This window comes from Gadus morhua, chromosome 16, assembly GCF_902167405.1.
Source record: "Gadus morhua chromosome 16, gadMor3.0, whole genome shotgun sequence".
In the NCBI taxonomy this organism is placed as follows: Eukaryota; Metazoa; Chordata; class Actinopteri; order Gadiformes; family Gadidae; genus Gadus; species Gadus morhua.
The window spans coordinates 12,331,262-12,357,887 of record NC_044063.1 but is presented as its reverse complement, the minus strand read 5'-3'; the positions used below and the strand labels follow the sequence as shown (position 1 = coordinate 12,357,887).

Genomic DNA, 26,626 nt, shown 5'->3' with positions numbered 1-26,626 from the left:
TCTCCATCGTTGCCCACGTGGGCGTTGAAGTCTCCCAGCAGAACTACGGAGTCCCCTACTGGAGCCCCATACAGGACTCCATTCAGGGTCTCCAAGAAGGCCGAGTACTCTGAGCTGCTGTTTGGTGCATACGCACAAACAACAGTCAGAGTTTTCCCCCCTACAACCCTTAGGCGCAGGGAGGCGACCCTCTCGTCTACCGGGGTAAACTCCAACACTGCGGCGCTCAGCCGGGGATTTATGAGTATCCCCGCGCCTCACGCCCTCGACAACTCCGGAGAAGAATAGAGTCCAACCCTTATCCAGGAGTACGGTACCAGAGCTGAGACTGTGCGTGGAGGTAAGCCCCACCAGATCTAACTGATAGCGCTCCACCTCCCTCACAAGCTCCTGTTCCTTTCCCCACAGCGAGGTGACGTTCCACGTCCCCAGAGCCAGCTTCTGCCGCCCGGGTCTGGTCCGTCGAGACCCCTGACCTTCGCTGCCACCCATGTGGCTGCGCACCCGACCCCAACGGGTCTTCCCACAGGTGGTGGGCCCATGGGATGAAGAGAGGGGGGGGTGCCACGTAGTTTGTTCGGGCTGTGCCCGACCGGGCTCCGTGGCAAACCCGGCCACCAGGCGCTCGCCATCGAGCCCTCCGTCTGGGCCTGGCTCCAGACGGGGGCCCCGGGCTTCCTCCGGGTCTGGTCACATCTCCTCTTTTTCCGTTATTCATTGGAGTTTTTTGAACCATTCTTAGTGTGGCCCCTCACCTGAGACCACTCTGCCAAGAGAGACCCTACCAGGAGCACAAGGCTCCAGACAACACAGCTCTCAGGTTCACAGGGACACGCAAACCTCTCCACCACGATAAGGTGACGGTTCCAGGAGAGGACCTAAATACATACATATGTTATAGAATATTATTATTATTATTATATTAAATTATATTATATAGATAAAGACATCCGGGAGTCCGCAAACGGCAACAATCTCTTCTCTTCTTAACTCTGAAAGCTCATTGTTCAATGGGCAGCTCATTTGCATTAAAGCTAGAAACACCAGAAACAGCGCATTCTGAAGTGACTGAAACAGAGGGGAATAGCAGTAGTCTATTTCCAGCAAACAGCTAAAATAAGATGTTTTCTGGAACTTATATACTATTTTTACTTGTTGGGAAAACACCATAATATGTCTCCTTTAAAATAACAATTTATGGAAGTCTGTAAACTAACAATTAAATTTTCCTTTTGCCAAATGGCGACATTCATTTGAGGTAGATTTCTTTATGGCGCTCGCCAGCGGATATGTACATATAACCAATCATATTCAGCTTTATTTGTCATGGTCATCCTGGCTACTGTACAAGTTATAGATCATGGCGGAGGTAACAGCCTATTTACGTTTCTTAACAGTGTTTTGCCTGCATCATATTGTTAAACGTCAATCATAGACCTATAATTATCGCTATCTGTTACATGTATTGATCATTCATCTCGATAGCAGTCAATGCTACAAGCTAATGTTTACTTGAAACGAGGCATGTGAATATAGGTTGTTTTTGATAACATGAAGGTGTATCGATAGTTTATTTTTGGATGCCAACTTTCTATGAAAAGGGTGATAGCCTATTTTAGTTATTGAACAGGGAAAATGACGCCACCAACAAATCCACTTATCAATTCCCCCTCATTCGCAGTCATTAGCTCCACTTTTTAACACTTGGATTAAAAAGTAATCCTCCAATATAATTTAATCCTCTTAATACATTGAATGTTTTGGTGAAAGGACAGACCAAAAACTCGTCTTCCTTAGACCATATAGGTTGAGTATTTCATTCGTCTTTTCACTGGCACACTTAATATTGGAATATGCCGCATATTCACATTGCGGCTAACCCTAGGTTCTCCGTTCCAAAATGTCACAACATAAAGTATAAAATAGTCCTAACGGACTTACAGTCAGGTCCATAAATATTGGGACATCGACACGATTCCAATCTTTTTGGCTCTATACACCACCACAATGGATTTGAAATGAAACGAACATGATGTGCTTTAACTGCAGTCTTTCAGCTTTAATTTGAGGGTATTTACATCCAAATCAGGTGAACGGTGTAGGAATTACAACAGTTTGTATATGTGCCTCCCACTTTTTAAGTAACCAAAAGTAATGGGACAAATTAACAATCAAACTTTCACTTTTTAATTCTTGGTTGCAAATCCTTTGCAGTCAATTACAGCCTGAAGTCTGGAACGCATAGACATCACCAGACGCTGGGTTTCATCCCTGGTGATGCTCTGCCAGGCCTCTACTGCAACTGTCTTCAGTTCCTGCTTGTTCTTGGGGCATTTTCCCTTCAGTTTTGTCTTCAGCAAGTGAAACGCATGCTCAATCGGATTCAGGTCAGGTGATTGACTTGGCCATTGCATAACATTCCCACTTCTTTTCCTTAAAAAATTCTTTGGTTGCTTTCGCAGTATGTTTCGGATCATTGTCCATCTGCACTGTGAAGTGCCGTCCAATGAGTTCTGAAACATTTGGCTGGATATGAGCAGATAATATTGCCCGAAACACTTCAGAATTCATCCTGCTGCTTTTGTCATTCATTGTGGTGGTGTATAGAGCCAAAAAGATTAGAATTGTGTCGATGTCCCAATATTTATGGGCCTGACTGTACATCCCTTGGAGAATGTTCGATCGTAGCTGGCAGCTCCATTACAAGCACTAATCCATCTTGATCTGTGAAGTTGATAAATTGTCACTTTTAGGTTTTCTGCCCAGTTACCAAAAAAAAACATTTGGAACATTTGCGCTGTGGCACGCACACGGTTTGCCACATGGTCTCACAGGAATCCGTGAAATGACTACGGTCGGACGCTTAACTCGAAATCCGTGGCCACATCACGGAAACACGCCGATATCCGTGTGTGAGCCACGGAATAACAGCGTCATTTACTTGTATTGGAGCAATTTCCGTGGCCACATCACGGACAATTGAAGTGATTCCGTCAGACTACCGCGGATTTTGAGTTAAGCCCCCGCTGTGGTCAAATGTGGCACACACACAGATTGAAACGGGAGCACGCACACAGATTGAAACGGGAATCTGTGTGTGTGCCACGGAATATCATTGTCATTTACTTTCATTGGAGCAACTTCCGTGGACACAACAAGGACAATTTAAGTGTTTCAGTGAGACCACACCGGGTTTTGAGTTAAGCCCCCGTGGTCGACTCGCTCGTTGAAACGGGGATCCGTGTGTGAGCCACGGAACATCAGCGTCATTAACTTGCATTGGAGCGAATTCCGTGGCCACATCACGGAAATCGGCGTGTTTCCGTGATGTGTCCACGGATTTCGAGTTAAGCGTCCGACCGTAGTCATTTCACGGATTCCTGTGAGACCAGGTTGGGTTTGCATGTGTTACTTCGAAGACAAACAAAATCTAAAATACAAGAAAAACAGAAAAACCTACATTCAACCAGTGGGAACCCTCACATGGCCCCTGACTCTCCGAGGAGGTACCTCCTGTCACCCCCTCCATGCCAGGGAGCCCTGAATTTATGTCTATTTCCAGCTCCTCCACCGGGGTCAAGACAATGTGAGGGCCAGATCCAGTCTGCCGACTGTCAGCCTTTTTTTCAATTGGCTTAAAAAAAAGGGCTTATTTAAATGCAGGAGTGACAAATATGGTATGACAATTTAAATGCTGGACTGACAAAATATAGCCTATGTAGGCCAATACGATGGTAGGAAAAGCTTACCCATTTGTGTGATGTTTTTATACTTCATTTTTACTTGATCCGCTGACCGCTTTGGAGCCATCGGAGTACATATTTTTTTAGAAGAAAAGGGTTATGTGGTAGGAACGTTAAGAATGCTTAACTGGGATATTAATAGATTCATGGCTCAAATATTATGGATCATGCTTTTGACATGTAACTTACGCATTTACGCGGTCAGCGATCCGCTGCCAGGCTTTGGTTCTCTGGGTTGCAGAGGCTTTAATGTTCCCTTTTCTCGTGATAATGTCCTTCTCCTCGTCATAGCTCTCCAGGAGAACCTGGAGTTCCATTTCATTGAAATAAGAGGCCCGTTTCGCCATTTCGATCAGGGTTTCCATGATCCATACATCACGTCTTTATAGGTTTGGCGTGGACGCACACAACCCTGTGTTAACCAACCCCGTGTTGATTGAACTAATGCATAACCCGTGCGGTGGAACCGAAGACTCTGATTTAGTTGGCACAGGGTCAATCAACCTAGAGTTCAGCGTTAACTCTTTGTTAAAACTCCACTCTTGGAATACCCCTCTGAAGTAGACTGAACCACGACATGGAGGCGAAAGGGATTGTTGCCCACGATTGTTGACCGCGGTTGACTCCCGCCGGAGCCTCGCTGCCCTTAGGCACCACGGCCCCCTGCAGCGCCGAGGCGGTAGTCCCTCGGCAGCGGGATGCGGGGCTCAAGCGGGAGACATTCGCGGCCAACAATCCCTTTCCCCTCCATGTCGTGGTTCATGTACTTCAGGGAGTCAAAGCCAAAGTTCCTTTCCCCGGATTCATTCTCAACCATGGCTGAGATAACCCACACTCCCGTTGTGGAAATACCACAGGCGAGAGTCCGACGTTTTATGCGCCATAACACCAACAGCAAACACTTGCGTCACAGTGTGTGTAATCACACACACGCGTGGCGCTCACACGGTCGTGTCTCATTGGCGGGACAAATTCTCAAGGCAGAGAAAGGGGAGGAGCTTAGATCCTTTTACGACGACATATGGGACCACATTCCAAATCAGTGCGCTTGAGCCTCCGTTTTTTCAAAGGCGAGCAGAACACCTAGTGCTCGTTTTACACCAAAAACAACTTTTCCCACTGGGAGACAATAGGCAGGCTACGGGAACTCATATTTATGTTAGAAGACCTCATGAAGTGAGATTTTCATGCCATAGGACCTTTAACGTTTGTGTGGACTTTGTTGTTGATAAAACGTGATGCGAGAAAAACATTTTGTTTTCACATGAAGGTAGGCCAAGGCGAAAAGGGTGAGATTTGTTTAAATTAGCGTGAGTTTGCAGAATTTTTTTTAGATATTCTATCTAACCTATCTGTAATGAAACGTCAAGTATTATTGCATAGTCTTAGAAAAAAGAGCCATCAAAAACAAATAAAATGTGTATTAATTTATTCAGAATATATGTTGGACAAACTATCTGATTTACATTTAAAGTTTTGTTACAATTTGATCAAGGATATTTAGTTATCACAAAATGCAGGCAATGTTGTCTAAATTCTATACATCTCACTGACCCAATGCATTTATTAAAAAGAACCATAACAAATCAATGCACTGTTTCTATGATCTTGGTGTGCCTCGTCCCATTAAAGCTTTTTTTGTGTTTTTCTCAGGCTTAAGGAGAATTATGTAACACTTTGGTCCAAATAAGGCCAGTAACAGCCCAAAACTAGAAGCTAGAATGGCAAATACTTCTACAGCATCGGCATATTTACCAGGGGAGTTAATATAAGCTGGGATAAAGGCTATCCAAACAGCACAGAAGACCAGCGTGCTGAAGGTGATAAACTTGGCCTCATTGAAGTTATCTGGTAGATTTCGTGCCAAGAATGCAAGCAGGAAACTGAGAATAGCCAGTAAGCCAATATAGCCCAGTAATACTCCAAATCCTACTGTGGACCCCACTACACACTCAACTACTATCCTGTCGCTGTAGTACTCTGTGTTTTCATGAGGAGCAGGTGAGGAAGACACAAGCCATGTTATACAAACTGCTGCTTGTATTAAAGTCAGAAATACAACAGTCCCTCTCTGTTGCATTACCCCAAACCACTTCAGACCACGGTCACCACCTGGTTTGGAGGCCTTGAATACTGCCAGAACTACCATGGTCTTCACCAAGATACACGAAACACATAGAACAAAGCTGATCCCAAATGCTGCATGCCTCAACTGGCAAGTCCACAGCCTTGGTTTACCAATGAAAAACAAGGAGCACAAAAAGCATAATTTGAGTGACAGCAGAATGAGGAAGCTAAGCTCTGAGTTGTTGGCCCTAACCACTGGTGTGGACCGATGACGGGTGAAGATTCCCAAAACAATGGTGCATAAGAGAGCTCCAAATAATGATGCCGTTGTGAAGGAGATTCCCAGGGGTTCAACATAGGAAAGAAATTCCTTGCTTTTGGGGACACATTGAATCCGATGGATGTTGGACCAAAAATCCTCTGGACAGCTTGTACATTCGGTTGAATCTAACAAACAATCAGAAGGTATTCATACTTTTGGTCAGGGCTTTTGAAAAAAGATGTGCAGTATACAAATATGTATATATTGCAAACAAACCTGTCTCATTGCTTATTTTTCCATCTGAACAAGGGATGCAGTCGAAGCAGCAGACAGGTTCACCTTTCCTTATGGCCATGCGAGTGCCTGGGGGACAGCTCTCGCTACACACTGACCTGGGAGGCTATGGGGGAACAAGTTGATTGCATTAAAATCAAATTCCTATTATGATGAATGAATCATGTCCCTGGCAATAAATAGTTGGGAAGCAGACCTTTTTTGATTCAAAATTCCAAAAGATTTTGTCTTCATCAAGGTTAAGATCAATGAGTTTTGAAGCCATTTCTTTGACGTCTCCCACATTTGTAACCTCTGTGCTTCTGTCTGGGAGCCACCTCCAGTTCATCACATCATAGATTGGTAAAACATCCCCATTCTCATCAAATGATACTTGATCCCCAAAATCTGTAGTGAAATTGACTCTTTGCAAATAATATACAAGCTGAATGGCAGGACAGAAGTGTAAAGAGAGAAAACATCAATATTGCACTATTGAGCTCAGGAATCAACTTTATAATAAATCACAGGAAAAAAACGATATAATGGAATTTTTTTTAGAAAACAGACCTGCCATGGCTCCAGTCCCTGCAAACGGGCACAGCTTTGCCCTCGGAAAGGCCCACTCCCTGGAACACACTGCAGATTTTCATGCAGAGCATGTGCTAGCGCATATACAGCTTTGTACACATTATACTCTGGCCTGAGGTTAGACAGATCCAAGAATTCAGTCTCTATATTCCTTAGAACCTCATTCCCTGTACATAGTCGTTCTTGAGTCTGACCTTCCACCTCCATTCCAGCAGATACAAATTTACACCGAAATATGTGCTCCCAAAACTGCTTCACCTAATGAAGGGGGATTCATAAATAAGGGGGACTAATGAGCAAACATAAGCAGCCTTGAGATCATATTTATATTGATTGTTTCTACAAGGCAGATAAAAGACTCAGTCTGTTAGGTGAAACCCGCACTAAGGTGTTGTCCTGGGTGCTGAGGGTGTCATTGTCAGGGCGTATGGTCAATAGGAAGTCCCTGAGTCCTGGTATTTCCCCTCGGCGGATGGCAATGCCCAGAGTGCCTGCAAGAAAATGCATGTAGCCTGGAATATGGAGCACTTTGGCTGTACTCCAGGCTTCACTGGCAATCCATTGTAGGCCTGTCACATTTTGTTTTACTACCTGTTGATTCGATTGTACAAAGTATATAAATTAACAAGATCTTTTTTTTTTTTTTTGCATCTGCAGAAACATTTAAGTATTTCCCCTGCTTTTATTCTAGCATTGAAAAATCCGCACTAGATTCCAATAGCTACCTATAATTAAATCACTAACCTCTTCCATGAGATCAAGCATGTTGCTTGGATGTGCAAAAACAGTAACCACACTGGATGTGGATTTCTTCATTCTGCCGACAATCCTCTGTATTTCATTAACATCGTGTCCCCAGGGCAGAACCTCTAGATAAGCCAGACAGCCTCCACCAGACTTGGCCAGGCCTGACTTGAATGAATGGGCCGTGTGGCGACCGTAGTCGTCATCACTGATCACAAGACCAACCCAGGTCCAGCCAAACCTCCTCAGAATCTGTAGCATAGCTCGCACCTGGTTTAACAATTTTTTGAGGAATACATTTTGTAATATTTAGGAGAAACATATATTTCAATAACATTACATGTAGACAAATCATTTATGTGGTAATAAAAGTACCTGAAATGCGTCACTTGGAATCGTTCTAAAGAATGAAGGGAACTGCCTTCTGTCACTAAGACAGGAACATGTGGCAAAATAACTGACCTTTGAAGGCAAAGATATCATTTATTGTCATGACCCATATTTATAATTTCTAACATATTTTTAACCCTTCATGTTGAATATTTGAGATTCATAATTGAACAGGTATGACAATCATCAACAAGAAGCTTTTTCTAAAATATGACTTACCATTGGTAGACTGTACAAGCTCAGGATGCTAGAAATGGCAATAGTACGCGTTGAGGAAGAATCTCCCACAATACCCAAAACAGGAGGATACCCGTAACAGCTCTCATTTAATTGAAACGGTTCTCCTCTGCCACTGGTCATAGACAGAGCTGCACGGAATGAGATCCCTAGTTTGACACAGCTATCATATATACTGTACCCCAACGATATATTAGGAAGCAGTTTGGAGTTTCTGTTAATTTCATCAACGGCAAAGGCCATGGTCTGGGCCTGTCTGAAACCTCGAATATCAAAGCTGAAAAATAATAATAATAAAACAAAATCAGTGTGTAAGCAAAAGTATTACATGTCATTGGATAGTAAATACCCTTGATCATCCTAGACGGACTCACCCATGGCATATGGGATCATTCGGCTCAGACGTGAAATACAGTTCAGAAGATGCAGTGTAATAGTTTATAGCAAAGATCCCTCCTAGAATAACATCACCAAACTTATGCATTCCTTCCAGATTCAATTTTCTCTGGGATGTACAATTGAAGGGTCCACTTAAAGACATATGGGAAGAGAAAGAGAACACAAACAAACATACACATATGAACAAATGTGATTCATTATGAGCTCTCATGACTGCCCTCCAATCTGAACCCACCTTTCTCAAACAAATGATTTTCTAGAACACAAATTTATGTGTTTTAACAGTCAAATGCCCTCCCCTTATTTTTTCTTTATTTTCTTTTACTGAGCCTATCACGACAGGGCAGACATTTTGGGGTGGAAATTATACTGCATCATAATACTATGACTAAATAATATACATAATTATTATAAGAATTCTAAACTGCTGAAAATTATAAAGTGCCCTGAATTAAAAATCTCAGAGGCTTTTTTCTTTATCTTGTATAGTTTCATTTTTATGATTTTCTGCACTAAAATAGGCAATTCTTTTTTGTTTGTATTGTTTTTTAAAGAGTCTCTCTATATATAGAGCTACTCAGTTACCTACCACAGTGTAGGTAATGAGTAATTTATATCTTGTCACATCTAGAAATCAATGAGTAATTTATATCTTGTTACATCTAGACATCAACAGGCCACCCCCATAGATCTGCCAAAATGTTCACATATTTTAAAAGCATTCTTGTGAACCACCATGACAAATGTACTGGACACAGGAAGTAGATTATCTTTCATTGTTATTTTGTTTGGTTGGGGAGGGGATTCCACACACATAAAATGTACTGAAGCAGTAAATGACGTCGCCCTTAAGAGTCAGCATTTATGGGAGGGTCCGTATTAACAGTTATATAATTCTATATAGGAGCTCCCTCAACTCTATCACATAGGCTTTTGTTGATAAGGATGAGGAATTCTTGAATTATTTTATTTGGTCCACATACCTTTTTGGATATTGTATAAATTGACCAGGCTAGGTGGCTCTTCTACACCTTTGCTTTTTTTCTGTCACCAAGCCACTGGTAGATGTTGTCGAAAAACAGGTTTATTGCAGAGTTGGAAGGTTTGTTGCATGCATAGCAGGTGTTGAATACTTACATGTCATATCTATCGCCCTGAGTGTGTGGAAATATGCGATTTATCCTGTGTGCCTTGATTGCCTCAAAAACTACAGGTGTGGAGCCTCACCCAGCCAGAGAGTCTAATCAGTCGGACTTGGCCCAGGTATAGATGTTTAAACCAGCTATCAACACATACTTCGAATACCCCTCTCCAAAAAAAGTATAAAAATACTATAAACTGAACTCTGAAAATGATACCCTACCTAGCAAAAACAACCCCAAACTGCCACTGTCCCCACAACTCCCCATCCTGACAAGCCAACCGCCCTCCCCCTCCATCTCTCAGACTGGAGGCCTGGTGCCTTGACTGACGTAGGTGTTGCTGGGTCTGGCCATTGCATGGCTTCTGGACGGTCTGGGAGGAGGCTTGACCCTGTTGATAGCTCAACTGAGGTCCTGGAACAGCAATATGTAGGGCTACCCTCCACCAAGATGACAGGGCATATTCACCAGCTCCTTCTCGGAGCATGGGGCCTTGGACTGCTGTGCTAGCCGCTAGCTGCAGACTGCTGCTCTTGCACTATGATCTACTTCCTCCGCTGGGCACTACCAATGACTTTTACTGTCGTCGGTTAAAGGGCTGGTGCTGGCTGTGTGTTAACACTGCTGGGTTCCAGGGGTTTCCTCGGCAGCCTTTCTGAGTCCGTTCTGGGTCATAGAGTCCCCAAGTTGTGTGACATGAAATACTACCAATCAAAGTGTAATCAAAAATTGCTAATATATATCCGTTTGTATTTTATATTAATTGTATCAAATACAAACATTTTAATAAAAAAACCTTCCAGTCAGGCCTCCCCCAGACTGGGCCAGGCCTGACTGGAAGGATCGGGCAGCATTTAGTCCGTAGTCGTCATCACTGATTAACAGGCAAAAACAAGTCCAGTTAAACCACCTGAGAATTTAGAGCATAGCTCTTACCTGGTAGAATAAAATTAATAGCTTTTGGAAAATCTAGTAGGAACATTTTCCTACATTTATGAATATCTTATTCACATTGTAAAGCCATAACATGCATGCAGATAATGTATGATGCTTCATGAGCGCTAAAATAATTCAGGGGGTAAGGAAAGCGCTCTACCTGAAAGGCATCATTTGGAATAGTTCTAAAGAACAGCCTTCTGTTACTTAGACAGGAACATAGGGCAAAATAACTCACCTGTCCAACGTAAAGTCAGAAATAATGCTTATGATCCATCTGCCTGAAATTAATTAAAATTGATTCGCTTGTCCATTGACATGAATACATATCATGAGTGTGACGCCCTGGCTTGAGCACTAGGCCTATTCCTTCCTCTACCTGTAGGGTATAGGGATATTGTTGTATATTGTTGTTTGTGTCTGGTACTGTTCCCTTTGGCCTGCAGGAGGCGCTAGAGTGTTCCTGTCCTAATGAGTGAATTGGAGCCAGCGGTGTTCATGGCTGCCGGGGATATAGGCGGTGTCCTGTCCATTCTCTCTCTCTCTCTCTCTGATAGACGAGGTTTGACGGCTGGATGCAGCGGATCGCAATGTCTTTTCTGCGTTGTGCATTGCACGTTACCTTCTATGTTGCGTTATGGAAATACCTGTGAATAAATGCAGATTATTGTAATTTACGTTACCCGACGGTGTCTGTCTCCCTATGTGCAACGCCTTCGAGCCAAGGCGTTTGGGACATTTGGGGGCTCATCCATTCTTTTCCTTGTTTAAGGCTCATGTTGGCTGTGATAGCGACGTGCGGTGTATTAGGCTAGACTACTTTGATTTCCACGGCCTGTGAGCCTGTGACGTGAGGTGAGTAGGTCTAGTGCTGCTAACTGGCGAGGGTTTTTGTGAGTGGAGCTGTAGTAGTGGGCGTGGTTTGAGTCTGCTGTATACTCGCCTGGTTGTTTGGGGAGATCTACGCTGTCTCAAGTGGTAACGTTAATTTAGGCACGTTGGGGATTTTGAGTTCTCGACTCAACTGTCCAATCGGTTTTGTTTTGCGGGGTGAAATCGTGGTTTTCATAGTTGGGCGGCTAGTTACAAGAGCAAACGCTGTCCCCATTTAGAGCGCCTCCGCGCTGGGTGTTAAGGCAAACACGCACCGGACCATCTGACCCTCCCGGTCTGATAATTTCCGGCTCAGGTACAGCACCGGGCGGTCGACCCCCTCCAACTGCTGGGTCAGGACCGCGCCCAACCCCCTATCCGACGCGTCCGTCTGCAGGGAGAAAGGGAGATCAAAGTTAGGAGCATACAGGACCGACTTTCCACAGAGGGCTGTTTTAATAGCCTCAAACGACACCTGACATGGCTCCGACCACTGGACTGTATCTGGGGCCCTCTTACGTGTGAGGTCGGTCAAGGGGCTGGCCAGGTCGGAGAAGTTCGGCTCGAACTGCCGATAGTAGCCCACCAGCCCCAGGAACCGCCTCACCTCCTTTTTGGTCCTGGGCCGAGGGGAGGCGGCGACCGCCGTGGTCTTTCCGACCTGCGGCCGGACCTTCCCCCGCCCCAGGTGGAACCCCAGATACTGAATCTCCCTCTCGCCCTCGGCACCGGGATTGGCCTATCCCGCCATGGGGCAGCCGCACCGGTACGTGGGCTCGGTGTCGGTGGTCGCTGGCTTGCTGGTGGTGGCTGCAGGTGGCTCTCCGCCAGGACGACCGCGGCGGAGAGACTCTCGGGACGGTGGTATCGGACCCAGGCGGAGGTCCTAGCCGGCAGCCCCTCCACGAACCTCTCCAGGGCCACCTGCTCCACCACGTCCTCCGCCGTGTTCCGGTCTGGGACCAGCCACCTCCTTGCCTGGTCCCTCAGCTGCTGGGCGAAGGCGAAGGGTCGGTCCCCCTCACTGAAGGCCAGCGCCCGGAACCGCCGTCGATGTTCCTCCGGGTAGAGGCCCAGCCGGTCTCGGATGGCCCTGGTGATGGAGTCGTAGTCTCGCTGGGCCTGGCCGGCAGACTGTGGGCCGCGAGCTGCGCCTCTCCTGTTAGGAGTGGCAGGAGACGGTGCGCCCACTCCGGGCGAGGCCACCCTGAGACCTCGGCCACCCCCTGGAAAGTCTCGATAAAGGCTTCCGCGTCGTCTGCCTCGCCCATCTTCGGGACGTGTATGTGCGCTGCAGTTCCCGCCCCTCGGGGTCCTTCGCCTCGTCCGCCGGAGGCGAGGAGCTCCCGGAGCATGGCCCGATCGGCGGCCAAGGACTGGGCCAGGTCCGAGAGCACCTCGTTCTGCGCCTGGTGGAACTGGCCTTGTCTCTCCGCCATCTGGGCCAGGTGCCCGAGTACGTTTCCCAATGGGGACTGGTCCATTTTTCCTGCACACTAGCCCCACGTTGGGCTCCACTGTAGCAGGTTCCAAATGAGTGCGAGCAGGCAAAGTTGTCAACCCTCAGCGGGAGATCGTTTTAATGTCTTTTAAAGCCAAACAAAATCACTTAAACTATAAACAAGGTTCTCTCAGAGGATCACTTGGGTCCGTTCTGGATCTCTCTGGTCCGTTTTCTCCCGGATTCCTTTCTCCTCACTACAACACAAAGCAGGCACATAAGTACAAACACTCCCTGATTGGCCTGAGTGCTCACACCTGCTCGCACTCAGGTCCAATCCCCCCAGCCAATCCGGTGCGCACCCAACCTGCCCATACTCCCCCTGCAGGCCAGACGTCAAACGTCCCGCCTCAATCGGATTTCTTTTTCGTTCACATTTGGTTATGGTAGGCCGGTTATGAGCGCATTGGATGCGTTTTGGGATGCTCTATCTGAGAGTTAATAGAAGTTACAGAACGGTTTTCTATTGAGATTACACTGCCTAAAACTGCCAGGAAGGACCGTTTGCTCGATTTCATTTGCGAGAGTTTAAAGGCAAAAGAAGTGTCGCCCTTTTTTCTCCGATTGTTAATCCGGTTATGGAGCAGTCGCCCAGTCAAACATCTGATGCTACAGCGTCCGCTATGGCTTACAGTGTGCTAACTTTTGAAGAGCAAAAAAATATTTTGCAAATGCAACTTCAGCAGAAGAGATTTGACGCGGTGGAAGGGGAACAGGAACGTTTGTTGGAGCAGGAAAGAATACGGTTGGAACGTCTTCGACTGGACCTGATGGCAGAGGGGAAGTACGGAAATTCCAAGCAGCCATCGGGCCTAGCAAGTATGGTTAAGTTTCTCCCGAAGTTCAATAATCGGGACCCAGAAGATGTTGAGGACCAAGTTTTATTGTTACAGACTGCCTTATACTGGAAATCCCAAGAAGCTTATGTCGCTCTGTCCACTACCGATCGGAAAGATTATAGAACTGTTAAGGAAGCAGTGCTGAAAGCATACGAGCTTGTCCCTGAGGCTTACCGACAGCGTTTTCAGAATCATCGAAAGTCGGATAAACAAACATATGCTGAGGCAGCCAGGGAGCAGTCCAGTTTGTTCCACCGTTGGCTCGCACCTGAGGCTGTTGATTTCGATTCGTTGTGCAATTTAATGATTGTGGAGCAGATTACATCTTGCCCGAAAAGGTGGCTACCTATGTAAACGAACATAAGGTAAAAACTGTCTCTGAACAGTTAAAATATAACCATCGCCAACTGTCTCTCTTGGCGATGGTTATATTTTAACACACAAGAGTAACCTGCATGAATTCTCGCCGCGCAAAGATTATTATCGGCGAGAACAGCAGCGCTCTAGTCATGTTAACACAGGACCTCAACTGAGGTTTAAGTTCGGATCTGGGGGAAAAAATAAGGAGGGTCATTTTGACATTTGCTGTGAGTGCCATAAGCCAGGGCAATTCAGACGTAATTGTCCTGATTTGGCCCGTAAACAGCCTACGGTCAGCACGAGAGAGGTTGGTTGTGTGTCCTCTGTGAGTTTTGCTCACGTGAAAAGTGCTAATGCAGATACGGGCAAACTGTTACATTCCGGGTGTTCTACTGTAGCAGGTGAAGGCGAAAGCTTGTGTGTGTGGTGCCTAGGACTATTCCTGACGCTGATTACATGCCGTTTGTTAGTGACTCACGTAGAGTGCCAGTCAAAATATTGTGCACAAAATTCCGGTTTTGTAAACGTCGAAGTGACTATCGCTGTTCATCCTTCGCTGCCTGTGGATTGCATTGAATTAGATTTTAGGCAATAATTTGGGACATGATTCTGTTTTTCCTTTTCAATCTCCGCCACCGCCTGTGGTCAGTAGGCCCACAGGAGTGGAACTGTCAACTGAGTCTGACAAGTGTTTTGAGGAGTTCCAAGAGGTGTTCACTGCCTGCATGGTGACTCGTGCTAGGGCTCGTGCGCAGGTAGAGGGTTCATCAGGTGTTCCTGTGACATTCTCCAAATTGTTTATTCCAGAGTTACCAGCGCCGTTATCTGTGGGTAAGGTTATTGAGGCTCAGAAAGATGAAACCACTTTGAAAAAGTATTTTTCAATGGTTCTGGATAATCAGGGTGTGGAGCATGATTATTTTGTCCGAGGTGGGATGCTGCTTCGCAGTTGGTTGACTTTTGCAGGTACTGACGTGACCGGTCAAGTGATGCAGGTGGTAATGCCTGAGAAATATCATGATCTGGTATTGAAGGCCACTCATGGGGAAAACATCCGGACATTTTTGTGTAAAGAAAACGTCTAAACATGTGTTGCAAAATTTTTACTGGCGTTGCATCAAACGTGATGTTGCAGGATTTGTCAAATCATGTCATGTTTGCCAGGTCGCAGGGAAGCCCAATGAGACAATTAAACCTGCACCTTTGAAGCCAATCCAATCTGTTGGTACTCCTTTTGAGCACCTGATTATTGACTGCGTTGGACCCCTGCCAAAGTCAAAGTCTGGTATGGAGTATATGGTCACGGTAATGTGCCAGGCTATCCGGTATCCTGCAGCATATGCAGCGAGGTCGATTAACACAAAGGCTGCAGTGAAGTCGTTGACTCAGTTATTTTCCATTTTTGGCATGCCGAATGTGATCCAGAGCGACCGTGGTAAAAATTGTACATCTAAGACCTTTGCTGAGGTGTTGAAACAATTACGCACATTCTCAGCAGCGCGTAACATTCGCAAAGCCAGGGGGCGCTGGAACGTTTTCATGCCACCTTGAAGTCTTTGTTGCATGCCTATTCTATTGAGTTAAAGCGAGATTGGGAGGAGGGCTTACCATGGCTCTTGCTGGCGGCATGTGCAGTCGTGCAGGAAAGAACTGGGTTTAGTCCTAATGACCTCGTCTTTGGCCACAAGGTGCGGACACCTCTGTCTGTCTTGGGCAGTGAGTTGGGCAGTACAGAACCACCAGAGAGCTTGGCCGACCACGTTCAAGGTTTTCTTGCAAAATGTTCCTTGCATGGAAGATGGCTAGCGAAAATCTGGGTCATGCTCAAAAGTAAATGAAGACACTTCATGTCCGTAAGACAGTCGTAAGGGCTTTTAGCCCAGGTGATGAAGTTTTTGCCTTGCTGCCAATACGAGGTTCACCTTTTGAGGCCAAGTACTTGGGCCCGTACACTGTCAACCGCCAGGTCTCAGATACAAATTATGTTGCGTCAACTCCGGAAAGAAGACGCAAAACACAGCTTTACCATGTCAACCTGCTCAAGCCTTATTTCTCTTCGTCTTTACAGGGGAAGGGGGCAGTGCTGAAACCAGTAGGGTTTGCAGCGGGGCTGGCCACACCCGAAATATCTCAGGTGGCAACTGAGGATGGCGTGTGTGGGTCGGATGATGCAGTGTTGCACGCTCGGCTAGATAAGAGTGTAATGCTAGCTGGTTTGGATAGTCTTCTCGGCCATTTGGACGTTGAACAACTGGGACAACTGAAAAGATAATTTTTGAGTTTTCATCTTTATTTTCTGACACGCCGACCTGTACCAGCGTGATCGACCACGATATAGGGTGGGAGATGCAAAACCGATTCCGGCCGGGAAAATGTAGTGGCTGACGCCTTTTCTCGAGCCACGGAGGGATTGGAATGAGGGTGAATGTCTGTCCGTCTCATGTCTTGTTCTGCTTAAGGTGTGCCGTGTATCCAAGTGCCGGGTATGCAAGAGAGTGGAGGCGGTAATAGGGTTGTGAGTAAGACTGTGTAGGCTGTTTGACTGTTGGCCTATATGTCTGTGTACAAAACGATGTGTTTTTTGGGGTTTATGTGTGCAAGTATAAAATAAGTTGTGGTGATTGGGATTTAGAAATGTTTTCCAAGAAGCCCAGGATATGGTCTCCTGTCTTATGGGGGGGAGTGATGTGACAATTCCTCCCTCTCCCTGTAGGGTATAGGGATATTGTTGTATATTGTTGTTTGGGTCTGGTACTGTTCCCTTTGGCCTGCAGGAGGAGCTAGAGTGTTACTGTCCTAATGAGGGAATTGGAGCCAGCCGTGTTCATGGCTGCCGGGGTGTGTGTCTCCCTATGTGCAAGACGTTTGTGACAATTGAAAGTAAAGGCAATTATCTACCAGAAGCCTACTCTCATTGGAAAATGTGTCACAACTTACCATTGGTACTCTCTACAAGCTTACTATGCTAGAAATCGCGATAGTACGTGTTGAGAAAGTTTCTCCCACCATTCCTAGCACAGGAGGATTCCCGTAACTGCTCATTTATTTGAAATGGCTCTCCTCTGCCACTGGTCATAGACAGAGCTGCACGTAATGAGATCTCTAGGTTGCCACAGATATTATAAAGATTGTATCTTAAAGATACATTAGGAAGCAGTTTGGAGTTTCTGTTAATTTCATTAACAGCAAAGGCCATAGTCTGGGCCCGTCTGAACGCTTCAGCATCAAATCTTAGAAAAATAAAAACTGTCTATAAACAACAATTGTATGTTACACATAACACAATTTTTAACAGTTAAAATGCCTTCAACACTCCTCAATATACTCACCCATAACAGTTTGGATCTTTTGTCTCTGAAGTAAAATATAGTTCAGAAGAATTTGTGTTAAAGTTCATATTTAAGATCCCTCCTAGAATAACATCCCCAAATTTGTGCATTACATTCAGATTAAATTGTCTCTGGGATGTACATGAGAAGGGACCTGTTGAAGACGTATGGGAAGAGGAAGAGAACAGAAACAAACCAACACATACAAGCAAGTGTGATTCTTTATAAATTTACACTTTATAAATGCTTTGCCAATTATTATTTTTTTCATTGTTCAGCCTAGCGAGAAATGTGCATTTTACTTTCATAATGTTCGCTCTGTGAATGTGAAGGATGTTTGGTTTGTGTCGTGGAAATATCAATCATAACTATAAATATACAATCACATACAAATTATATTAACCTTGTTTATATAATTATTACATTAGAAGGAACTGTATTCATTCTCCCTGTATCTTAAAACAAATCCCTTCCTCTCTTTTTAACTGAGAGAGGTTAAGGTAATTCAGATTTTAGTTCCCACTGGAGCCAGTCAGTCTGGTATTGAGATCAGGCCAATCGACTGACTTCTTTGTTGTGTAAACTTGTTTACAGCCATGTCTTACAGACCTGCAGACATGTCCAATATCCACCTATTGTATTACAAATTTACTTGGCCTAAGGTAACTCCCACTCCCTACCCACAATGAAAACGTTCCCTGTAAGAATCTTGTGAATCTATTGTCTCGTCGAATGTATCCTTGGTAACTTTGCTGCCAGTACTTTTCCAATGATCATGCCTTAAGATTAAATCAAATATTTCGCTGTCCGACGTGTCCGCGAGAGAACTTTCTCTTCATCAGTTTGATAGTTATGACGAAGAGGGAACGCTCCGTTCACCTGCATGGACATGGACACATCTAGCTGTGTTGGCGCTTTGACGCGTTGGAAGCGTTGAACCACCACACTGATCAAGCGTCAGGTTAGGTGCGTTACTCGCGTTATCCAACGCGAGTAACGCGGTTGGTGTGGCCGTACCATTAGGATCCTCCGGTAGACATCTCACATGCATAAGTAAAAACTGGCCACACGACCGCCTTTAAAAATTGTTTCTTCAGGGACAACGACAGGCTTTGGTCTTTCCAGACGTGATCAAAATCTCTGAACTTAGATTTCGCGATCCCCGCTCTGGTTCGTATGGTGTTTCTGCCATCCATGTTGGCGGAAAATACCGCTCCAAGGTATACAAAGCGATCAACATACTCTATAAGAGTGCCATCGACCGTAAGTTGACAACTTAGATCTCCAGCCTTCGAAAAAGTCATCACCTTTGTTTTCCCTGAGTTGATCTTCAGACCATATTCCTTCCCTTTGTTGTTAACACTATCCACTAGTTCTTGCAACTCTTCTTGGCTCTCAGCCATTAGAACAATGTCATCTGCGTATCGAAGGTTACTTATCCTTCTCCCCGAGACTGTAACCCCGATACCAGACACGTCTGCACTGTCTCTCAGCACCTTCTCGGTGTATAAGTTGAAGATTGAAGGTGAAATCAGAAACCCTTGTCTGACTCCCTTCCTGATCTCAACTGGGCTTGACTCTCCACACGTCAGTTTTACGATCACCGTACTGTCCGTATAGAGGCCTCGAATGACGTCAATCATGTGCTCTGAGAAACCAAGACTACCCAAACTTCCCACAACTTATTGTGGTTGACTGAATCAAATGCTTTGGAATAGTCGAGGAAACACTTTTACCTTTCTCAAGATATTTCTCACCAATTTGGCCAAGGTTGAAGATCTGATCTCTAGTCCCCAGACCAGCCCTAAAGCCGCACTCAGTGTCTCTAAGCTCCTCCTTGATCTTTCCAGACATCCTTCTAGTAATGATCCAAAGAATGATCTTCGAACAGTGCGAGATCATGCTTAACGTTCTGTAGTTTGAGCATTCACCCATGTCACCCTTCTTATACAACGTAACTATCACAGATTTCACCCAGTCACCCGGCCACTTTCTAGACTGCTTCATGCATGTAGGCCAAGGAGAAAAAGGTGAGATTGCAGAACATTATTGAGATATTCTATCTAACCTATCCATAATGAAACATCAAGTATTATTGCATTGTCCTTTGAGAAAAGAGCCAGTAAAACCAAATAAATGTGTATTTATTTATTCACGATAACATATATGTTGGACAAACTATCTGATTAACATTTAAAATTGCTACAATTTGATTGAGGATATTAAGTTATTATAAAATGCAGGCAATGTTGTCTTAATTCTATATATCTCACTGACTCAATGAATTTATGAAAAACAACCATGACAAATCAATGCACTGTTTCTATGATCTTGGTGAGCCTCGTCCCATTAAAGCTTTTTTTGTGTTTTTCTCAGGCTTAAGGAGAATAATGTAACACTTTGGTCCAAATAGGGCCAGTAACAGCACAAAACTAGAAGCTAGAATGGCAAATACCTCTACAGCATCGGCATATTTACCAGGGGAGTTAATATAAGCTGGGATAAAGGCTATCCAAACAGCACAGAAGACCAGCGTGCTGAAGGTGATAAACTTGGCCTCATTGAAGTTATCTGGTAGATTTCGTGCCAAGAATGCAAGCAGGAAACTGAGAATAGCCAGTAAGCCAATATAGCCCAGTAATACTCCAAATCCTACTGTGGACCCCACTAGACACTCAACTACTATCCTGTCGCTGTAGTACTCTGTGTTTTCATTAGGAGCTGGTGAGGAAGACACAAGCCATGTTATACAAACTGCTGCTTGTATTAAAGTCAGAAATACAACAGTCCCTCTCTGTTGCATTACTCCAAACCACTTCAGGCCACGGTCACCACCTGGTTTGGAGGCCTTGAATACTGCCAGAACTACCATGGTCTTCACCAGGATACACGAAACACACAGAACAAAGCTGATCCCAAATGCTGCATGCCTCAACTGGCAAGTCCACAGCCTTGGTTTACCAATGAAAAACAAGGAACACAAAAAGCATAATTTGAGTGACAGCAGAATGAGGAAGCTAAGCTCTGAGTTGTTAGCCCTAACCACTGGCGTGGTCCGATGATTGGTGAATATTCCCAAAACAATGGTGCATAAGAGTGCTCCAAATAATGATGCTGTTGTGAAGGAGATTCCCAAGGGTTCAACATAGGAAAGAAATTCCTTGCTTTTGGGGACACATTGATCCCGCTGGATGTTGGACCAAAAATCCTCTGGACAGCTTGTACATTCGGTTGAATCTAACAAACATTCAGAAGTCATTCATACTTTTTGTCAGGGCTTTTTCAAAAAGATGTACAGTTTATAAATATATACATTGCAAACAAACCTGTCACGTTGCTTATTTTTCCATCTGAACAGGGGATGCAGTCAAAGCAGCAGACAGGTTCACCTTTCTTTATGGCCATGCGAGTGCCTGGGGGACAGCTCTCACTACACACTGACCTGGGAGGCTAATGGGGAACAATTTGATTAAATTAAAACCAAATTCCTATTATAAAACATATCACTGGCAATTAATAGTTTGAAAGCAGACCTTTTTTGATTCAAAATTCCAAAAGATTTTGTCTTCATCAAGGTTAAGATCAATGACTTTTGCAGCCATTTGTTTAACGTCTCCCACATTTGTAACCTCTGTGCTTCCGTCTGAGATCCACCTCCAGTTCATCACATCATAGATTGGTAAAACATCACCATTCGCATCAAATGACACTTGATCCCCAAAATCTGTAGTGAAATTGACTCTTTGCAAATAATATACAAGCTAAACGGCAGGACAGAAGTATAAAGAGTGAAAACATCAGGATTGCACTATTGAGCTCAGAAAACTACATTTTAATAAATCACAGGAAAATAAATAATATAATGGAATTCAATAGAAAACAGACCTGCCATGGCTCTAGTCCCTGCAAACGGGCACAGCTTTGCCCTTTGAAAGGCCCACTCCCTGGAACACACTGCAGATGTTCATGTAGGGCATGTGCTAGCGCATATACAGCTTTGTACGCATTATACTCTGGCCTGAGGTTAGACAGGTCCAAGAATTCAGTATCTTCATTCCTTAGAAGCTCATTCCCTGTACATAGTCGTTCTTGAGTCTGACCTTCCATCTCCATCCAACCAGATACAAATTTACACCGAAATATGTGCTCCCAAAACTGCTTCACCTAATGAAGGGGGGATTCATAAATAAGGGGGACTAATGAGCAAACATAAGCAGCCTTGAGATCACATTTATATTGATTGTTTCTACAAGGCAGATAAAAGACTCAGTCTGTTAGGTGTCCGCACTAAGGTGTTTTCCTGGGTGCTGAGTGTGTCATTGTCTGGGCGTATGGTCAATAGGAAGTCCCTGAGTCCTGGTATTTCCCCCCGGCGGATGGCAATGCCCAGAGTGCCTGCAAGAAAAGGCATGTAGCTGGGAGTATGGAGCACTTTGGCTGTACTCCAGGCTTCACTGGCAATCCATTGTAGGCCGGTCACATTTTGTTTTACAACCTGTTGAACACATTGTACAAAGTATAATACATTAACAAGATATATATATATACATTAACAAGATATATATATATATATATATATATATATATATATATATATATACACACATTAACAAGATATATATATATATATATATATATATATACATTAACAAGATATATATATATATATACATTAACAAGATAGATATATATATACATTAACAAGATATATATATATATATATATATATATATATATATATTGCATCTATGGAAACATTCATGTTTTTTCCCTAATTTTATTCTAGCATTGAAAAATTTGCGCTACATTCCTATAACTATCTATAACTAAATTAATAACCTCTTCCATGAGATCAAGCATGTTGCTTGGATGTGCAAAAACAATAACCACACGGGATGTGGATTTCTTTATTCTGCCAACAATCTCCTTTATTTCAGCAACATTGTGTCCCCAGGGCAGAACCTCTAGATAAGCCAGACAGCCTCCACCAGACTTGGCCAGGTCTGACTGGAATGATTGGGCCGTGTGGCGACCGTAGTCGTCATCACTGATCACAAGACCAACCCAGGTCCAGCCAAACCTCCTCAGAATCTGGAGAATACCTCGCACCTAGTTCAACATTTTTTTGAAAAATACATTTTGGAACATTTAGGAGAAACATTTATTTCATTAGCATTACATGTAGACAAATAATGTTCCTGTGGTAATTAAAGTACCTGAAATGCATCACTTGGAATAGTTCTAAAGAATGATGGGAACTGCCTCCTGTCACTCAGACAAGAACATGTGGCAAAATAACTGACCTTTGAGAGCAAAGATATAATTTATTGTCATGGCCGATACTTATAATTTCAAACATATTTTTAACCCTTCATGTTGAACATTTCAGATTCATAATTGAACAGGTTATGACATTATCAACTAGAAGCTTTTCAAAAATTTGACTTACCATTGGTAAACTGTACAAGCTTAGGATACTAGAAATGGCAATAGTATACGTTGAAGTAGATCCTGCCACAATACCCAACAGCGGAGGATACCCGTAACAGCGCTCATTTAATTGAAACGGCTCTCCTCTGCCACTGGTCATAGACAGAGCTGCATGGAATGAGATCCCTAGATTGACACAGCTATCATATAAGCTGTATCCCAACGATATATTAGGAAGCAGTTTGGAGTTTCTGTTAATTTCATCCACAGCAAAGGCCATGGTCTGGGCCTGTCTGAAACCTTGAATATCAAAGCTGAAAAATAATAATAAAACAAAATCAGTGTATAAGCAAAGTATTACATGTCATCGGATAGTAAATAGCTTTGAGCAAAACCATCCTAGACGGACTCACCCATGGCACATGGGATCATTAAAAAATAAACAGTATAAAAACATTGTTAAACATACAATTTTTAAAAGTTAAAATGCCTTATTCAACAATCCTCAATATACTCACCCATAACAGATTGGATCTTTAGGCTCTGTAGTAAAATACTGTTCAGAAGATGCAGTGTAATAGTTTATCGGAAAGATCCCTCCTAGAATAACATCCCCAAACTTGTGCATTCCATCTCGATTTAATTTTCTCTTGGATGTACAATTGAAGGGTCCTGTTGAAGACATATGGGAAGAGAAAGAGAACACAAACAAACATACACATATGAACATGACTGCCCTCCAATCTGAACCCACCTTTCTCAAACATATGATTTTCTAGAGCACAGCTTTATGAACACTCAAATGCCCTCCCCTTATTTTAATTTTATTTTTTACTGAGCCTATCACTACAAAGCAGAAATTTTGGGGTGGGAATTATACACCATCACGATTCTATGACCAAATAATAAACATAATTATTATAACAATTCTAAACATACGAAAATTAAAAATTTGAAAGGCTTTTTTCGTTATCTTGTATAATTCCATTTCATGTTGTTTTTCTGCACTAAAACAGGCTAATTGTTTTTTTTGGTGTGCATTGTCTTTTGAATGATAGACATTTTTTGAAGAGTCTAAAAATCTAGAGCTTCTTAGGATGAGGAATTCTTGAATTGTTTTATTTGGTCCACATACCTTTTTGGATATTGTATAAATTGACCCGGCTACCTACCTAGGTGGCTTTACACCTTTGCTTTTTTTTTTTTTTCTGTCACCAAGCCACAGGTAGACGTTGTCGAAAAACAGGTTTATTGCATGCATAGCAGGTGTTGAATACTTACATGTCATATCTAGGGGTGGGAAAAATAATAGATTATGCGATGCATCGCGATTCTCGCTAGAACGATTCTGTCTCGATACAGATAAATTAATAATCGGAATTAAAAAAAATATATATAATTTGCCTGCTGCAACATTCTGTTCGCCAGAGAGAGATAATCTTTGTAATTTTAAAATTATTGAATTTATCTTCGGTGTGTATTGGCCAATCTGATTTGTCTTGACACGATTGTGATTCAGCCTACGCATAGCATGCACGCAAACTCACAGCCAGACACAAGAACTCCTTCTGATTCAAGAGCACCTTTTCCTTTAATGACATAGAAAAGAAAGATTAGAAAGAAAATAAAACTGAAACCTGTTTTTTGCATGCTTCCATATTGTGTTATAATGCAAGCTGCATTGATTATTGCATTGTTCATAGAAAGTCATATTTGTGACAAAAGCTTTCTCTCTTATAAAATATTAAATAAGTTAATTCATCTGTTGATGTCTTTAATGATCATCACAAAAGTAGGAAGTGATTAGCAAACTTTGAGTAGCAAACCCAGATGTATGTATATATTTTTGAAAATCACGCATGGAACAGTACATGATTTTTTTTTTGCATCGATAATTGCTTCAGAATCGAATTGTTGACCTCATCGGAATCGAATCGTGAGGTGCCAAGAGATTCCCACCCCTAGTCATATCTATCGTCCTGAGTGTGGGTGGAAATATGCGATTCATCCTGTGTGCCTTGATTGCCTCAAATCTACTGGTGTGTAGCCTCACCTAGCCAGAGTGTCTAATCAGTCTGACTTGGCCCAGGTATAGCAGTTCAAACCAGCCATCAACAACACATACTTCGAATACCCCTCACCAAAAAAAGTATAAAAATACTATGCACTGAACTCTGAAAATGATACCATTCCTAGCATAAACAACCCCAAACTGCCACTGTCCCCACACCTCCCCAGCCTGACAAGCCAACCGCCCTCCCCCTCCATCTCTGAGACTGGAGGCCTGGTGCCTTGACTGACGTAGGTGTTGCTGAGTCTGGCCATTGCATGGCTTCTGGACGGTCTGGGAGGAGGCTTTACCCTGTTGAAAGCTCAACTGAGGTCCTGGAACAGCCCTATGTAGGGCCACCCTCAACCAAGATGACAGGGCATAATCTCCAGCTCCTTCTGGTAGCCTGGGGCCTTGGACTGCTGTGCTAGCTGCAAGCTGCTGCTCTTGGACTATGCTGTGCTTCCTCCGCTGGGCACTACCAACGAATTTTACTGTCATTGGTTAAAGGGCTAGTGCTGGGAGGTGGCTGTCTTTTAACACTGCTGGGTTCAATGGGTGGCCTCGGGAGCCCTTCAGAGTCCGTTCTTGGTCAAAGAGTCCCCAATTTGGGTGACAATACTTCCAAACAAATTGTAATCTGTATTTGGCTAATATATATCCGTTTGTATTTGTAGCAGGTTCACAGAGCGAATGGACACCGGGTTGCTTTGAATCACAAGCAAGTCTTTTATTTCCATGAATTTATTTCCATGTATTTATTTTCCATCAATCCAGAAATCATAAACCCGCCGCCGCGGTCACAGGGAGCGTTCCAAGAGACTTTCTCACAATGGTAGTCCATGTACTCCAGTCCTTCATCTCTGCTCCCGATCCTTCCACTACCAAACAAAGCAGGCACATAAATACACACTCCCTAATTGGCCTGATTGCGAGCAGGTGCCCGCAATCAGGCCCAATCCCCCCAGCTGATCCGGTGCGCATCCAACCTGCCCATACTGTGGCAACTTAGTGCAATTGATTTGATTTCAGTGTTCTATTGATATGCTGAGTGAAGGAGAAGCGGATAGAAAACGGGGGCTAGGATATTGGGGCTCATACCACTCATCACCAACGAAACTTGGGAAGAAGCTTTCAAAATAGAGAAAAATAAGAAATCTCATTACGATGTTGAAAACAAGATTCATTCTTTCTTTCGACGGATGTTGGTCATACTTATAATTTTAGTTATTCAAAAGAACTGCTGTTCTTATCATAGATCTGTAAAGATTTTTTAATAGTATTTTAAACGAGACATGTCGCCACATATTAGCCTGGTCCTACCAGACTCTCGTACTTCATTTCATTTGTACAGAGAGTCTGGACCTACTCAATTGACAAACGTTAACTCACTTGAAGGCGGGCGTCTGTTAAAGTTTAAAACTAATGGATCTGCCCATTGCCACTCTGGATCTGCCATA

General features: G+C 43.7%; 2 protein-coding genes across 2 annotated transcripts; both read right to left on the bottom strand.

Moving 5' to 3' along the window:
• Positions 1-5,309: 5,309 nt before the first annotated feature.
• On the bottom strand, positions 5,310-13,141 carry LOC115561159 (extracellular calcium-sensing receptor-like). The gene is made up of 13 exons (XM_030380979.1): positions 12,864-13,141; positions 12,459-12,816; positions 12,133-12,396; positions 11,933-12,048; positions 8,682-8,837; positions 8,290-8,584; positions 8,056-8,142; positions 7,681-7,950; positions 7,321-7,527; positions 6,916-7,194; positions 6,563-6,790; positions 6,349-6,472; positions 5,310-6,257 (listed from the first exon to the last, which is right to left on the bottom strand). The coding sequence occupies exons 1-13, from the start codon at positions 13,139-13,141 to the stop codon at positions 5,344-5,346; spliced, it is 3,576 nt and encodes a 1,191-aa protein (XP_030236839.1). The 3' UTR covers positions 5,310-5,343.
• Positions 13,142-20,009: 6,868 nt separating this feature from the next.
• Positions 20,010-26,301, bottom strand: LOC115561391 (extracellular calcium-sensing receptor-like). Its single transcript, XM_030381425.1, has 11 exons — positions 26,268-26,301; positions 25,590-25,632; positions 23,635-23,763; positions 23,136-23,430; positions 22,903-22,989; positions 22,526-22,795; positions 21,975-22,181; positions 21,572-21,850; positions 21,220-21,447; positions 21,013-21,136; positions 20,010-20,923 (listed from the first exon to the last, which is right to left on the bottom strand). The coding sequence occupies exons 3-11, from the start codon at positions 23,742-23,744 to the stop codon at positions 20,010-20,012; spliced, it is 2,514 nt and encodes an 837-aa protein (XP_030237285.1). The 5' UTR covers positions 23,745-23,763; positions 25,590-25,632; positions 26,268-26,301.
• Between the last annotated feature and the right edge of the window lie 325 nt (positions 26,302-26,626).